The sequence below is a fragment of the Antrostomus carolinensis genome, unplaced genomic scaffold (assembly GCF_000700745.2).
Source record: "Antrostomus carolinensis isolate BGI_N321 unplaced genomic scaffold, ASM70074v2 scaffold14754, whole genome shotgun sequence".
Taxonomy (NCBI): Eukaryota; Metazoa; Chordata; class Aves; order Caprimulgiformes; family Caprimulgidae; genus Antrostomus; species Antrostomus carolinensis.
The window spans coordinates 1-16,486 of NW_010308811.1; the positions used below are offsets into that span (position 1 = coordinate 1).

The 16,486-nt window shown below is 42.3% G+C and overlaps 1 protein-coding gene across 1 annotated transcript; it reads left to right on the forward strand.

Moving 5' to 3' along the window:
* Window positions 1-482: 482 nt before the first annotated feature.
* Window positions 483-15,564, forward strand: LRRC40 (leucine rich repeat containing 40; the record flags this gene model as incomplete). The annotated part of the gene is made up of 14 exons (XM_029084482.1): window positions 483-664; window positions 1,164-1,237; window positions 2,177-2,306; window positions 2,980-3,103; window positions 3,940-4,082; window positions 5,170-5,342; window positions 5,673-5,763; window positions 6,208-6,253; window positions 8,724-8,832; window positions 10,095-10,202; window positions 11,763-11,873; window positions 13,518-13,595; window positions 14,047-14,232; window positions 15,459-15,564. Coding segments are annotated over 14 exons (1,661 nt in total), but the record flags the coding sequence as incomplete, so codon positions are not given.
* Between the last annotated feature and the right edge of the window lie 922 nt (window positions 15,565-16,486).

Here is a 16,486-nt window from a genome sequence, read left to right on the forward strand (position 1 = left end):
CAGGGGGGATATGGGGGAGCGACAACAAGGAATGTTTCCTGCCCTCTGTTTGCAGCTCCACTTCGGGCTGTTGCTGGCAGATTTCCAGCAGCTTGTTATTGTCAGTGCTAGAAAAATGTCGCTAGAAATTGACTGGATGTGTGTATGTAAATACATAAAGCACTGTGACAGGGGAAGCTTGGGAGTACCTAACAGAATAATTCAGTTGATGGCCTCCAGTTGTGGCCAGGGCAGTTGAGATGGGATGTGAGGAAGAATTTCTTTGCTGCAAGGGTTCTGAGGCATTGGAAGGGGTTGCCCAGGGCAGTGGTGGAGTCCCCATCCCTGGAGGGATTGAAGAGTCGTGTAGACACAGTGCTGAGGGACATGGGTTAGTCATAGGGGACTGGTCAGTGTTGGGTTCATGGTTGGACTCCATGATCCTCAAGGGCTTTTCCCCTCGGGGCAATTCCGTGATTCAGTGTGTATGTTTGTGTATGTAGTGCCTCAGCATGTCTGGCGGATAAATTTGGATACTCCAGAAGAAGCTCATCAGAACCTCTCTTTTGGCGCTGCGGATCGCTGGTGGGAGCAGACAGATCTGACCAAGCTGATACTGGCCTCAAACAAGCTGCAGTGTCTTTCGGAGGATGTCAAACTTCTGCCTGCGCTCACCGTTCTGGATGTAAGTACAATGATCTCGTTATGGTAGGACTGTGCTCTCTCTGTAGGAAGTGGGAAAACAGGGGTTTAGATCTTTGTTTTCCATTTCCTTGCAGTGGTGGATGTGTAGAAGTGTCAGTGGTGTATTCTCAGGATAAAGAAAAGGTTGTTACAGATCACTGATGGTGTAACAATTATACACTGGTAGTGGGCACTGTTCTGTAGAAAGATCTAGGAAGTGTTATTATGGACACTGAAGGAAGAGCTCTTAGTGGATACAGCCACCTTTCCTGCACACCCCACCCTCATATCTGATCTCTTTGCGTTTACTATCAATTCAGCAGAGTTTTGACAGCTTGGCAGTTGCACTGCTGCTGTTGGTGCTTGTGGTGAGGCATGTCCACAGCTATTATTTTTATACAGAATAATCCCGTGAGTTAGCTTGGTTTGTTTCTGGGGGAGGGAAAGAAAACCTTCAAGGTACAAGTTTGTAACACTATTCTAAAACCTTTATTTTCCAGGTGCATGATAATCAACTGACATCACTTCCTTCTGCTTTAGGACAATTAGAAAATCTTCAGAAACTTGATGTCAGGTAAGTACATGTTACAGAACTGGAATGTGAGAAATATTGCAGTGACTTTCACAGTGGGAATAAGAGATTGCAGTATATCAAACTTTCTTTCAGAAAATTAATTTCAGATTTTTAACTAGAGAATATTAGTATACTGGGAATTGTAAGTTTTGGATCAAAACTGATGGTCTTAGGTTCGTTAAAATTATTTTCACTGATACCCAGAAGTCACAGTCTTGCTTGGAAGGTGAGAACTGGTATTTTGAATAATGACACAAAATACCTACGTTCATGTGCCTCAGTCTGGCAATTTTGTTTCAAAGGAACAAAAAATACTTTTTGTCATGAATAATATACATTGGAAATAATTGTATAGATCTTGTTCCTGCTGGAAAGTTCACATTCTTCTGTTTACCAGAGTAGTTTTGTAAATTTGTGCACAAAGAGAAAGAGGGTACGCTGCCACTGTGTGTGTGTGAACTACATGAAACAAAAGAATGTGAGCTCCAGCTGGAATATTGTCAACTCAGATGAGGATTAAAAGTTTTCTGAACAAGTAGACAAACATAATTACTTTTTCCTAGGAAACTAATCCGTTGCAGAGGGCTGCCACAGCTGCAGAGACGTAAAGGTGGTGGTATGCTGAACAGCAAGCACGTGTGCGTGCTGCGGCGTGAGAATGTTTTGCAGAAGCCTGTCTCACTGCAGATGTAATTAATTAATTCTGTGTGCCAGCCCAGAATATCCAGAGGAGCTGATGCTGGATGTGATTCCCACTTGCTCTAGGGTCTGAAGAGTTTGTGTTTCAACAGGCCAGGTGTGCTAATATAATTTGGCTGATAAAAGTGTTGTAACCCTCGTTTGGATAGTGTCCTATGTACCGGGAGTGTTCTTTAGGCAGTTCTTTATGTTCTTACAACTCCTTAGTCACTGGTTTTTCCCTTTGTGTTTTAATACTAGCCACAACAGACTGAAAAGTATCCCGGAGGAGCTGATGCAGTTGTCACATTTGAAGAGCCTCCTTCTTCATCACAATGAGCTGAGTCACTTGCCGGATGGATTTGGACAGCTTGTCAATTTAGAAGAATTAGTAAATTACAACTTTTTGAAAAATATTTCTTTGTGCAGAAAGGCTGATTTATCCAGACTGATTTATTTAAATTTATCTTCAAATTAATTCAATTAAAATCTTTAAATTTCTTCACTGTGAGGGTGGTGAGACAGTGTCCCAGGTTGGCCAGAGAAGCTGTGGCTGCTCCTCCCTGGAAGTGTTGAAGGCCAGGCTGGATGAGGCTTTGAGCAACCCGGTCTAGTGGAAGGTGTCCCTGCTGCTGGCAGGGGGGTTGGAACTGGATGAGCTTTGAGGTCCCTCCCAACCCAAACCAGTCTGGGATTCTGTGATTCTATGATCTGATTTATTAGGTAATGCTAATTAAAAACCCCGGAGCTTAAATGGCAGAACTTTGGGGGTATTCTAACTCATGTAGGTTGTCAGTTATTACATGGCAGGTTCGTTTGTTTGTTTGAAACCAAGTTTTGCTCTTGGTTTGCCAGATATTTCAAGAAAAACCAAATCCCTTGTGATCTGTCAGTCATGGGAGACTTGTTTCTTCCACTCACATTTCTACCCGGGAGATCCTGAAGGTGTCAGCCATCCTAATTTTAATGTTCTGCCAGTAATTAACTTTGCAGTAATGGTACCCGGGGGATATTTTAAACGTCTCTATTTCTAACCTCTCTCTCTGCCTTTTTTTAATCTTCAGGATCTGTCCAACAATCATCTCACAGACATTCCAACAAGTTTTGCTTTGCTCGTTAACTTGGTGCGACTCAATTTGGCTTGTAATCAACTCAGGAACCTGCCGGCAGATATCAGTGCCATGAAAAGTAAATTAGTTTCCTCAGATTATTAAATGCCATGCAGCCAGTTCTGTAGTTATGCTCAGAAATGTAATGCATGTTATTCAGGATTTAAAAAAATATATTCTTAAAGAGCTGCTGTATTCTCAAAAATATCAGTTCAGAATTATTTAAAAAAATCAGCTACAGCTGCTGTATATCAAACTTGAGTCCTCTTATGGTTCATATTTCTTGACAAATGGGACACAGTGATCAGAAAAGCTGAAGGATTGATACTGTTCTGCCTAGAAGTTGTTAGCCTTAAGACTGCAATAAGCAATTTGACAATTATTTTTTTCCTTTATGGCATATTTTGAGTGGCAAATAAAGCATAAGTGAGAGAGAGGGATTAAATTATTGGAGAGAAAGACCCTGTAAATTATAGAGTGATAAAACTGAATTCTAATATTTGAACATTAATTATAAAGCTGACCAGGGGTTGATATGAAGTGTGTACATGAACAGCTGTGGTAGAGTGCCAGCTTTTAGCAGTGCTCCAGGAATTTCCTGCAGATCTTTCAGAGATGGTCTGCAACATTAGAGCCTTCCTTATTCCCCCCTGTCCTGTGCTCTGAACAAGAGCTGCTGTCTGGCAGTGTCACTGGAAGCCTTTCAGTGGGAAGAACACGTGGAAAGCAGATGCTTTGCTGTCAGAAACGTTGATGCTAACTGATTTGATTTCTTCCAAAGTTCTGATTGGCAAAATGCCATTATATTTATTTTAAAAACCGGGATATTCATGCTTCTGTAGAAAACAACTTTTATTTTCTCTTTTTTTAAATTTTTTTTTAATCCATTTTTCACTTGCACACTTACTTCTGTAGGCTTAAGACAAATGGATTGTTCTAAAAACTACCTGGAAACTGTACCTTCTAAATTAGCAGCTATGGCATCTTTGGAACAGCTTTATCTGAGAAAAAATAAATTACGTTCCTTACCAGAATTTCCCTCATGCAAATTACTGAAGGTAAGGTTTGAAATGGTTGGTATACTGTAAATGTATTTTAAAATATTTATTGATTATTAAAATAGTTGTTATTTAAAATACAGATTTAAATATGTGTTTTATATATTTAACTTTTAAAATAATGACTGTTACTCTAAACACATATTTTTCTGAATTGCTGTGATCAAAAATTGATAATTCTGTGTTTAGAACTCCATTTAATACATCCCCATTTGCAATTACTGTCACTGTCCAGACTGGTCAATCTTAAGGTTGTTTGGAAGACAAATTTGCAGCAGTACTCTTCAGATTTGGAAAATAAAATCAATATCTAGAAGATGAATGACTGGAAAACTAGACCTAGGATGGTCTGCAACAGTTATTTTGTATCTCCAGGAACATTTCCTGGATAAATTCACTTTGTTCTTTATAATTTTTTTCTTTGTAACTGCAGAGAAAATATACTTCTGTTTTCCTTTTAGCATAATCAGATCTTCCAGATCTTTTATAGCCTTAATTCCTGAGATGTTTAAAATCGAAAATTGCCTGCCTCAGAACATCAGAAATTCTCTACTCAGGTTACCTGTATCCCTGAGTTGTATCTGCATTGATGGATTTGGTCATTGGAAACCTCCTCAGTTCTGTGTGACACAACTCAGCAGTTAGAATCCCAAGCTATTTCTGCATTTTCTGACAAAATTCGTGTTGATATGTAAAATTAAATGTCTTGGTGTGTCCAGCAGCACGTGTACACTCTCTTTGGTCTAAAGAACCATTCAGTTTCTCCACTATAAATGAAACATTTCCAATGGGAACGTGGAGAGCTGCTCTCTCAACTTCCTATAACTTGGAATTTAAAAAACTTCTTGAGCAAAGAAGTCGTTGACACGTTCTTGAGCAAATTTATTCCTAGCTTGGAAATGGAACTGAAAGCTGAGGGCTCTGTGAGGGCTTCAGAAAAGCTGAGTTCAGACTGTTGTCTCTGGATCCCTCCAGAATAAAGGGAATCAAGATCTGTATTTTCTCCATGTCACCATTTTGGAGTTTAGTGGGTTATAAAGGAATTTTATGAGAGTAACATAATTGTGGGTGATCTCTGTTTCTGTAGGAATTACATGCTGGTGAAAATCAGATTGAAATATTAAATGCAGAGAACCTGAAGCATCTGAATTCCCTCTCTGTACTGGAACTTAGAGACAACAAGATAAAATCAGTTCCTGATGAAATTGCTCTGCTTCAGAAGCTGGAGCGACTTGACCTGGCCAACAATGATATCAGTAGGTAATATTAAAAACTGCGTTGTGTCTGTGATCAGGCATAGCTGGTGACATCATTCTGTAGCTGGTGACATCATTCTGTAGCTGGTGACATCATTCCATAGCTGATGTATTTAACTTTGTAAAATGTAATTAAAAAAAGACTAGATCATACAATGAAGGAACACTTTCTGTATTGTATAAATGTTATGATCAAACTTTGCCTTTCTTAAATATATTCTGTGTCTCTCTGTTTGCACCTGGGCTTCAGAATACCAGACCTCCCGACAAACTATTGCAGATTCTTTAGGATTTGTTTTGAAGCTGCGTTGAAACGAGTTGTTCCCACTTGCAGGTTGCCTTACACCTTGGGAAACCTTCCTCAGCTGAAATTCCTGGCATTAGAGGGAAATCCTTTGAGAACCATTCGCAGAGACCTTCTGCAAGTAAGCACTACAGATAGTGTATAAAGATTGGTTATGTTGCATATGTAGATTATCCAAATTGTGTAGCCAAAACCTTGAAAAGAATTGGAAAACATCCAGATTTCAAGTAGCCTGTGCAACTCTATTCCATCTCTTTTGTGTGCACTGTGCTTCGGGTTCTCTCCACTGCAGCCTGGTGCAGGGCATACGGCCATGAGGACCGTGGGATAAAGGAGGTCGTTGCCTTACAGGACCTGTTTCTGATTTGCTGCAGAGGTTATAATATATATTGTAAATTAATTGATGGATGTCTGGGAGGGGAAAAGGATAAGGCAGCTGTCTGCTGCAGTCACCATTCATTGCAGTGCTGGGCAACTACTTGACATCAGGCTTCTCGTGACTACTTGACATCAGGCTTCTCCTAGCTTTATAAACACTTTTTTTTTTCTTTTTTTTTTTTTTAAGAAAGGCACCCAGGAACTTCTGAAATATCTAAGAAGCAAAATCCAAGGTACGTTGCTCTACTGTATGGCATTTTAAAGATAATCTTTCCAAGGAGTTAAAATAAATCAGAACCTCTGGAGTGTAGCTGTTTCAATCCAGGTTCCTCCAGTTATCTTCCAATAACAGAGTTTTCCTTATTCAACAGTTCACTCTTTTTTTTTTTGCTGTTTCTTTTTTTTGCATTCTATTATCTAATACTGAATCACAAACATTCCATACTGAGGATTATCATTTATAAAAATAATCCTAAGTATTTTCCCTCTGGACCCTTGATACATTTTTCATAAGGAATTCTAGTAGCTTTTTTTATTTTTCCTCTAAACATTGTGGGAAGTTTACTTTTTAAGCTTCCCATCTGTCTGCTGGCTTGGTCACTAGGCTGTGACCAAGAGTAGGTGTGATTCTCAAAGGTGTGGAGTATTATTCATTCCTGTAATCCCCTGGGTGCCACAGTCCTGTGATTCACAGGAGATACGGGCATGAGAAAGCTTGCCTTAAAGTCTTGGTGATGCCATGAAGTCTGCCTCGTAGCTGACTGAAAATATAAAAGGTTTTGGAGGAGAAAGGAACTGATTATTTTAAATATTGTTCTAATCCTGGCCTGTTAGAATTCATCTTCCTGCTGTCTCATAGTCTTGATCCCAGCAGTCCCTATAGAAATAATTAAAAAATCATAAAGCAGAAAATGAGAGTGAAACTCTCAGAGAGGTGAAATATTTCAGTACTACTCTGCACAAATGCTGGATGTTTTTCACAGAATCCTCTTGGATTCAAGGCTCTGCCTCTGGGGATTAAAAAGCCCCTGGATGATTCTGTATCACATTTCTCTAACAAGATACAAGACTTTGTAAAAATGAACTGATGGCATTAAAAAATGGACAAAAATTGCTGGTTGCTTCTGTGCACTCAAGTAACTTTCCAGACTGATACTTGAGCTTCTAATTCATGGAGATATTTTGGCATTTGTGTTGTTTTGGGGTTTTTTCTTTTTATTCTGTGTTTTCTAAACAAAATAGTGGAGATAACAGTTTATTTTTTATTATATAGGACACAGGCTGTCAGAGTCTTTAAGTAACTTGTGTGCTGAGAAGATGAAATCCTTTCAAAACAGGACTCCAGTTTGCCATCTTTAGAAATCTTCATCTTTCTTACATTTTCAAACATAAAGTAGGCAAAATGACCGAGTTCTCTGGTCATGTTACATATAATTTGGAAATTATTATGCTGCACTTCAATTAATCTCTTAATTTAGAAGGGACCTTTGATAATACAGGCAAGCAACTTGTATTGAAAAGGATTTGTGTGAGTTTGCCTTTGTGTGAGGTGGCTTTTCCCTCCCTCTGCCAGGGGATGGCAGTGTTAATTAGGTTACTGCAGCCTAGAAAATTGCTTCAGAATGTCAAGTTCTGTGCAAATCTGACCTGTCATTAACTTGACAAAAATTAATTGGATGCTCCAGGACATACTCAGAAGCTTATCTGGTGAACTGTGATAGATAATGGTGGGTAAGAAAATCAGCTCATGTCTTGCATGTGCAGCAGTGCCTGTGACTTTACCTGTTATGGCTCCAGGTTGGAGCTAAACCAGTAGCACTCCTGTTTCTGTAGAGGTTTCAACTGGAAAATGTCCTTTGGTTTTTTTTTTTTAGCTTGTTTTTGACCCTTTTGACCTATCTTAATGAAAGAATAACTAGTTGCAGTTAGGCACCATTGTTAGATCTCATTGAGGTTCCTGCTCTGGCAGGGGGGTTGGACTGGATGATCTTTCGAGGTCTGTTCCAATCCCCAGCATTCTGTGATGCTGTGATGTTTGGACTTCTAGCTAAGCTTCACCCTACTGAGGCACACGTGAGTCCCTGGGGTGTGTTGCCAGACGTCAGATGTGCAGAACAATGATTTTTGCTTTTAATCTGCATTTCTTAAACATTCCAAGTAGCCTTGCAACACCGATAGCTTTTTTGGTGTGGATTGTGGATAGTAATCAGAAGGAACCCTACAGAGAAGGGGATGATGCAGGTTTATAAATATGAATGTTTTAACAGAAATTGTGGTCAGATTTGCTGTTCTGGGTAGAGCTGATCTCAATCATAATTTCTAGCCCACATTCCCTGTTTATTGTTGTTTCTAGTTCCCCACCCCTTGGAACCTGCTGCCTAACACAACAGCTAGCTGCCACTACCATGAAATGAAATCTCTATTGCTTCCTGATCTATTTCTCCAAAATCCTAGTCAACCCCTCCACCCCCTCTGAAGAAAACCAACCCAGAAACCCAAGATTACAAAACCCCTTTACTAGATTTATTTTTTTTTTTTTAAATCTGAACAAGATTGTTTGCAACTGAGGCAGAACACAGGAAGAGTGAAAAAGGGTGACAGCAGGTGACTAGGGACACTGACCCTCTCAATCTGGGTCACCCAGAACACCAGGTCTGACTGCAGCCTGCAGTTTGTGTGACTGTATACCTGTTTTATCTCTAGATGATGTATCTAGCCCCAGTGAAGAGCCTCCTGTCACAGCCATGACTCTTCCAAGTGAGTCAAGGATTAACATGCACGCCATAACATCACTGAAATTACTGGAATATAGGTAAGTCTTTGAAATGTTGCCTGTTTCTGAAGTTGTCAGAACACTTTCCTATTTTTTGCTTGGTTTTTTTTTTTCCTTCATGACATTTGCCAAACTGTCCCCAAATCCTGCTGCATTGGTACATTTTTCACTTCTAATTTGTGTGCTCAGGAACAGGCAGGTTTGAATTGCAGAGGTTGTTAATTATTTCTTTGTATTATCAAATATTTCGCTGTAACGTTCTTTTAACTCACTGAAACGCTTAATGCCTTCTGGTACTTTCAGTACCTTTTAAACTTCTTCAGCAGTTTTCATTAAGTCTCAGAACATCTTGTAGCAGGTGAGTGTCTCTTCAGTTATGTCTTAAATATAACCAGCAAGTTGTTAGGTTGGGAAAGGGGAAGAGAACCCCATTTGCTGAGAACTGCTGGGTGAAAGGTGTGGTCCTGCTGAGAGCTGGAATGTGGAAAGGACCTCACTGGGGAAAGGGCTGGGATGGCTTTGGTCACCACAAATGGTCAGGAGCTCCAAACTGAGTAGTTACTCGAGTCACACATCGCTGTGCTGGGGATGTTTTCTGAGCTGAGAAGGGGAAGTGTGTGTAATGCCAACCTTGCTGCTCTCTGGCCCAGCGTGCAGCAGTCACACGTTTGTTGATGTAGTGACTTAACTCAGCTCTTAACAATTTCTCTTAAGAGACATTTAAGATCTCTTAAGATAAGAGGTGCCAGTGTGAAATGTTGTTATCACCCAGATAGATGCTGTGTAGCTGGTACAGTGATGGGTGACTTCCTGATTAACAGTCCTTCAGGGCTTCAAATGGTCGATATTCTCACTCTCTCCAGCTCCCTGCAAGGAGGGTGGAGAGAGGTGGGAGTGGGTCTGTTCAACCAAGGACCAAGGGACAGGACAAGAGGGAATGGGCTCCAGTTGTGGCCAGGGCAGTTGAGATGGGATGTGAGGAAGAATTTCTTTGCTGCAAGGGTTCTGAGGCATTGGAAGGGGTTGCCCAGGGCAGTGGTGGAGTCCCCATCCCTGGAGGGATTGAAGAGTCGTGTAGACACAGTGCTGAGGGACATGGGTTAGTCATAGGGGACTGGTCAGTGTTGGGTTCATGGTTGGACTCCATGAGCTTCAAGGGCTTTTCCAATCCAGGCCATTCTGTGATTCTGTATCTATTCTATTACTCATCTTTTTCTAAAAGAAGATGAAAACATCTTGTTAGTAAATAGGAAATGATTAACTTGTTTGTATTACTCAGCTAAATGCTTTTCATTGTTTAGTGAGAAACAGGCAGCTGTGATTCCTGATGAGATGTTCGACGCAGTCAGGAGCCATCCTGTCACCACTGTCAACTTCAGCAAAAACCAGCTGGATGGAATTCCTGCCAGGTACTTTTGTAAAGGTCATTCTCTGTTTGTTACTTTCTTTTCTACTTTTGTCCCTCAGCATCTTGTTTTTTCCCTAATCAAGGCTATTTACCCCTTGTGCTGTGTATGGGTGTGTACACACTCACACACACCAGTGAGAATATAATTGAGATGCTGAGTAATACACTGCATTTCCATACCAGTAGCATGCAGGTGGGTTCATGGATGAGCATGAAGATGGCAGGAGGAAGAAGAAGTTTGGCTGTTCTCAGTGGTGTTTTCATTACATGTTGTTTTCCATCTTGCTTTGCTGAGCATTGTTGAAATGAATGAGGGGAGGCTGATGTGGCTTCTTACAAGAATGAGGTGCTGTACTTAACTACAGCATCATATTGTCTTCTCTACAACGTGATCTTTTTCCCAGGTGAAGATAATCCGTGTGGATTCACCACTTCATTGGGTGAATGACACCACTCAGTGTCTTCAAGCAGCATAATTGTTTGTGAGGTTTTTTAGGGAAGCCTGAACAATTTCCATCCCTCTTTTCTTGGCAGATTTTATGTCCCATCACAGAGAATTTGATATTATTTGCACTTGTTACTTCATCCACAGCCCAGGAAAAGCTTTCTGGTGACACTAATGGGAATAATTAGTCTTTTTGTGTAAGAAGGAAGGTTACTGCATCTCTGGTAGCCAAAAAAATAATGAAAGATGGTTTTTAAGGACACCACCAAATTTCCATTCTTGGACCCAAGTGTGCTGAACATTTAACCTTTAACACATAGACCTTGGAGAGGTGCTGTCTCTTTCTCAGAGGAAAAAAATCTCCTTTCAGTACAATTTATAGAAAAACAATTTAGTGAGAGAATGTTTTTTCACTGCATTAGAGGCTGTTGCATTCACTGGGGAGGAAGGTGTAGGTGTGCAGCTGCGAGGTGCCAGAGAATCCGGTGTCAGTCTAGATAGAAGAGATGAGGATTTTCTCATTGAATTACCTTTTTGTTTTTAGGGCTCCACCAGAGTTTCTCTTTTAGGGATTCATCAGGTAACTTTTTGAGCTTTTAAACATTTTACACCAGATGTCTTAATGTAATATTTTCTTACAAGAAGCAGCAAATGCTTTGTTCCTGGAACTTGTCACAGCAGATCAGTGGAACAGAAAGGAAAGATGGGAATAAAATAACAGTCCCTTTCTGTTTGTTTGGCTGCTAAAGATGATGGAGAGTGTCTTTCTGTTAAAACATTCACGGGGCAGGAGATGGCAGTGATGGTCACCCGTGCCATAGTTTCTGAAATCTGCATTTAAGTGAGTAGGCTTTTGCAGTACAATTAACTTGAGAAAAGTGGTGCTGAGCTTTGTGCTTACATCAAGTGTGAGACTCCAGGACAGGCAGCTCTCACAGGTGGAGTTTCCATTATCGTCACTCTGCTCCACAGAATTGATTCTTGAAATGTCAAGGAACATAGAGTGTCTTTGATTTCTAAAATAAAGCAGGGTTTGGGGTTTTTTTTTCAGTAACTTAGAAAACAGAGTGCAAACATGAGCTTACATAATAAAAGTATATTCATATTGGGTTTCAGGATTGTGGAGCTGAAAGACTCTGTTTGTGACATCAACCTTGGCTTCAATAAAATCTCGTCTGTTTCCTTGGAACTCTGCATGCTCCATAAATTGACACATGTGGATATCAGGTTGGTGACGTGTGTTGGACTTCCTTTCTGGGGAACTTATTTTCATGCCTTTTTAAAGCAGCCATCTGTTACAGTGGCATGGTGGTACTGAAATAATCTCTCATTTCCCCAAAAGCCTCCATGCCAGTCGAGTGACCGGCAGGTCTGAAATAGCAAGTGGCCCAGATTGAGACCTTGGTTAAAGGAAAACACAAAAGCCAAGTGGACAAGCTCTCAGACTTGCTGTGATGAAAAGTCTTGCCTGTTATAAAAGGCTCTTGGAGATGTTAAGTTGCTATTTTAAAACACCCCACTACCACCCCACAAAAGAAACCCACACCAAAAAATCCTGGTGGCTATCTGGAAAGTGGGACAGCGAAGGTAGAAACCCTGATGTGCTGCTGAAACCACAGCTGCCTGTAGGTATTTCATTTGCAATAGGTAGTCACTCAACTGTCATTTTACCTCCTCTAACCTCTGAAAAAGTTTATTGTTGAGATGTCAGGATCAGCTCGCTGGCATTTGTTAATGAAGAGCAGCAAAGCACAGTCACAGAGACAGGTTTGTACTTTGGTTTGGTTTAAAGTAACCTGCCTGTGCCTGGAGAGAGTCCAGCAAAGGGCCACCAGGACAAAGGTGCTGGAGCATCTCTGGTGTGAGCAGAGGCTGGGAGAGCTGGGGCTGCTCAGCCTGGAGCAGAGCAGGCTCAGGGTGTCCCACTCACCTGTGGAAACACCTGCAGGGAGGGTGCTGAGGGGACAGAGCCCACGGGCACACACTGACACACAGGAGGGTCCCTCTGGGCACCAGGAAACACTTTGTCACCGTGAGGGTGACCCAACACTGGCACAAGTTGCCCAGGGAGGTGGTTGAGTCTCCATCCGTGGGGATAACCAGAACCCATCTGACATGGTCCTGGCCATCTGCTCCAGGGGTTGGGCCAGGGGAGCTCCAGAGGTCCCTGCCAACCCCAGCCAGCCCGTGGTTCTGTGCAGCTGATGGAGGAGTTAGGCTGAGGATTGCAGAGATGGTTGATGAGAGAATATCTGTGGTCGAATATCTCAGTGATTAAGAATTTAGGTCTGAGTCTGGGCACCTTTTAGCCAGTGGTCTTTATTTTCCTGTAACAGCTCTTTGTGTCACGCTGGGAAATACCTCGTCTGTCCTTACAACCCCCTGTCTTCCTTGGTTTTAAGAAGCTTCTGAATGGTTTCCTGGTGTGGGAAACACTGGGGTGACAATAGCCACAAACCAGTTTGTTACAGCAGTTGGGTACCAGGCTAAATGAATTTTGCAGAGGTTTGGAGTTATCCAACTGATTCACTTTGGCACCAAGATCTGGGCAGTTTCACGAGGTTTCCTCCAAAACCCACCGAGCTGAATTGCCAGGCGGGTTTGTGGAGTTGTCAGATGCTTGGAAATACTTGGGAATCCTTAGAGGATGGACTTTTAAATCTCCTTCTGCAGGAATGGGAAGGCAAACCTGGCCTGCATGAGCAAGCATCTGTACTTGAGCCTGGTCTTGACCCGTTTATGAAGCAGTTAATTGGTTTAAGACAGCATGATAAATACACCCTGATAAATATGCATGTTCTGTCTCTGTGGATTCTTCACTAACACTTTGTGGAAGTTAGTGATTATTGTTTGTCTTTTATTGATACACAGAAATAATTTTTTGACATCTTTACCTGAGGAAATGGAGGCACTGACAAGACTGCAGATAATAAATCTTTCCTTTAATAGGTGAGCAACTATTTAGATTTTTATATATATTTTTTTATACAATAATGAAAAGAACTGGGCTGGATTCAGGATGATTTTCCTGTGATGTAAGAATGAGGAGGCTCTTGATCATTTACACAGTGAGTGGTATATTTTTGGAGATTTCTGCCACAGAAGACCACACATGATGTGAATGTTGGGCTTGTCCTGTGCAGGGACAGGAGTTGGACTCCATCATCCTAGTGGGTCCCTCCCAGCTCACAACATGGTAAAGTTTTGGGGAGAGACAGAAGCTTTTTCACTGTGTGCAGGGTAAAATAATGGCTGCTTTCTCTTTTAGGAGCAGTTCAACTTAAATGAACAAAACTGTTTTGTTTACTTAAATGATTTATATTTAAATTATTTTAAAGGCTGCTAAGTTTTTGAATGCCCTATTTCTGATTTTCATTGCTTTGCCTTTTTCTTCTTGAAGATTTAAAGTATTTCCCAGCGTCCTTTATCGCATCCCAGCACTGGAGACTATCCTGCTCAGCAACAATCAGGTTGGGTCCATAGACCCTCTGCAGCTGCAGAAGATGGACAAGCTTGGAACACTGGACCTTCAGAACAACGACCTCCTCCAGGTGCCACCAGAACTTGGAAACTGTGAAACTCTGAGGTGTGTGTTCTAAGGGGGGACCGGTTTTATAAAAATACATTCTGACTGATTCCTTCAGGGCATGTTTTGTCAGAGGAGAAAATACTCATTGGCAGTTTATCTGCTTGTAGGTCTCAATGCACTTACCATGTGTAAAACAGTGCTGTGTCTGCCATATTTCCTCAATATTGTAGAGAACTGGGGGAGTTGTTTCATGACTTCTTAAAAAATGAAAGGTTCTGTTGGTTTGTGCAAAGGCTGGTGCGGCCGTAGCCGAGCCACCGCGCTGTCTGTCAGCTCCTTACCCGTGTCACTCGTGTTCCTACCAAAGGGCCAGGATGAGGGTCTCTAAATAACATAGAGAGAGATGTGACTGTGTGTGTCCTTGCGTGTTACACCTCAAAGGAGACAGTTCTGCCTAAGTGGTCTGTCTGGTCAGAGACAACAAGTTGCTGGTCCCTGTGGTTTTCACAGAATAACAGCATGGTGGGGTTGGAAGGGACCTCAGGAGATCATCCAGTCCAACCCCCCTGACAAAAAGTTCCCTGCACCAGGTTGCACAGGAAAGTGTCCAGGTGGGTTTGAACATCTCCAGAGATGGAGACTCCACACCCTCTCTGGGCAGCCTGTCCCAGGGCTCCAGCACCCTCACAGGAAAGAAGTTTTTCCTCAAGTTTGTCTGGAACTTCTGGTGTCCCAGTTTGTGCCCATTGCCCCTTGTCCTGTCACTGGGCACCACCCAGAAGAGCCCGGCCCCATCCATTTGGCCCCCACATTTCAGATATTTATAGACATTTCCCGTGTAAGGGGATTCCACTTTCCAGAAGAACAAACCCCCACCCCCCAAGCAAAAACCTCCCCAGGTTTCTGTGGACCAAAGAAGAGCAGGCTAGCGGCGAAGCTGGAAAGGGGAGGGTTGCAATTTGACATAGTTTTCCCCTTTCATTGTGTCTTTTCTGTATCTCAGTTATTTTTCTCTTCCTTCTGGCAGAGGCTCGCTGAAGAAGTAATCTGTGTCTGCAGTTATCCACCACCACTGATTAATTAGCATAAGTTAAAATTCAGATGTCTCTAAAGCAGATAAGTTGGTGTGAACTAGGGAGGCAGGAATTAAAATTCTTCTAGTAGAACACAAGAGGAATTACTTATGAATTTCAAAAGATTCTGAAATCTCAATGCAGAGTACGAGTGTGTTGGTACAAGGAAAAGTCTTTACACAATAACTGGAGCTGTCTCTGTGTTTCCAGGACACTGCTGCTGGAAGGGAATCCGTTCCGCACGCCCCGCGCAGCCGTCCTGGCCAAGGGAACAGCTGCCCTGCTGGAGTATCTGAGGAGCCGAATTCCTGCCTGATCCCCCCCTCCCTGTCCTGGGCAGACTTGGGGACACAGTCCAAGCCCAGCATTCCCCTTCCTGGTGGGACCCCGTGGGCTGTCCCTGCTCCCACCCTCGGTGGTTTGTTAACCCCGCCCGGGACAGGCAGCGGTTCCCGCATGGTTTGCAGTTTGCATGTTGGGCAGGAGCTCACCCGTGACACATCCACCCCTCGAGGTCGCATGTTTCTGGAGTGCATTTTATAACACCACACCCTCCGTTTACACGTTGTAATAAAGATTGTCACTGACCGCTGCCGTCCAGAGTAGCTGGGACATTTTTTTCCTACAATTAAGCTAATTTTTAAAATTGTCAACATCAAAATATTTGAGCAAAAGGCAGAAGGAAACACTTTGGGTTTTGTAGCTGTTTTATCCTCTCCCCTAAGGGATTTAAAAGTCTCTTTGCTGCTGCCTCCACACCGTGGCCACTGGTCTGTGTGTGCTGGAGCGCTTCAACCCTCAAACCGTGTGGCGACGACAAGGCTGCGGCGCTGCCGGCTGCGCGCGTGTCACGCCTCAGAGGGAGCGAAACGTGGTGGATGGTGGGAGCTGCACTCAGACAACAAACGTCTCCTGTTGGCTGTATGGCTTGGGGGATTTTTAAGCATACGCTATAATTAGGTTTTCTGGCCAGTAACATGTAGATATTTTTCATTTTTTATTTAAACACACTTCCACTTCCTGAAAGTGATACTTTATAGTGTCACCTGTTCATTCCCAGAACGGCCCTGTCCTCTCCTGCCAGCAAACAAAATTTAATGCTGTCCCTGTGTGCCACTGCATAAAACCAAAAGCTTTCAAGCAAAAGCCATCCTTGCTAAGCTTTAGGAACAGCAGTACAGCTCCATCTTCCATTCCCTTCTGTTCCATGTCCTGGTGTCACTGGGATAGAGTTAATG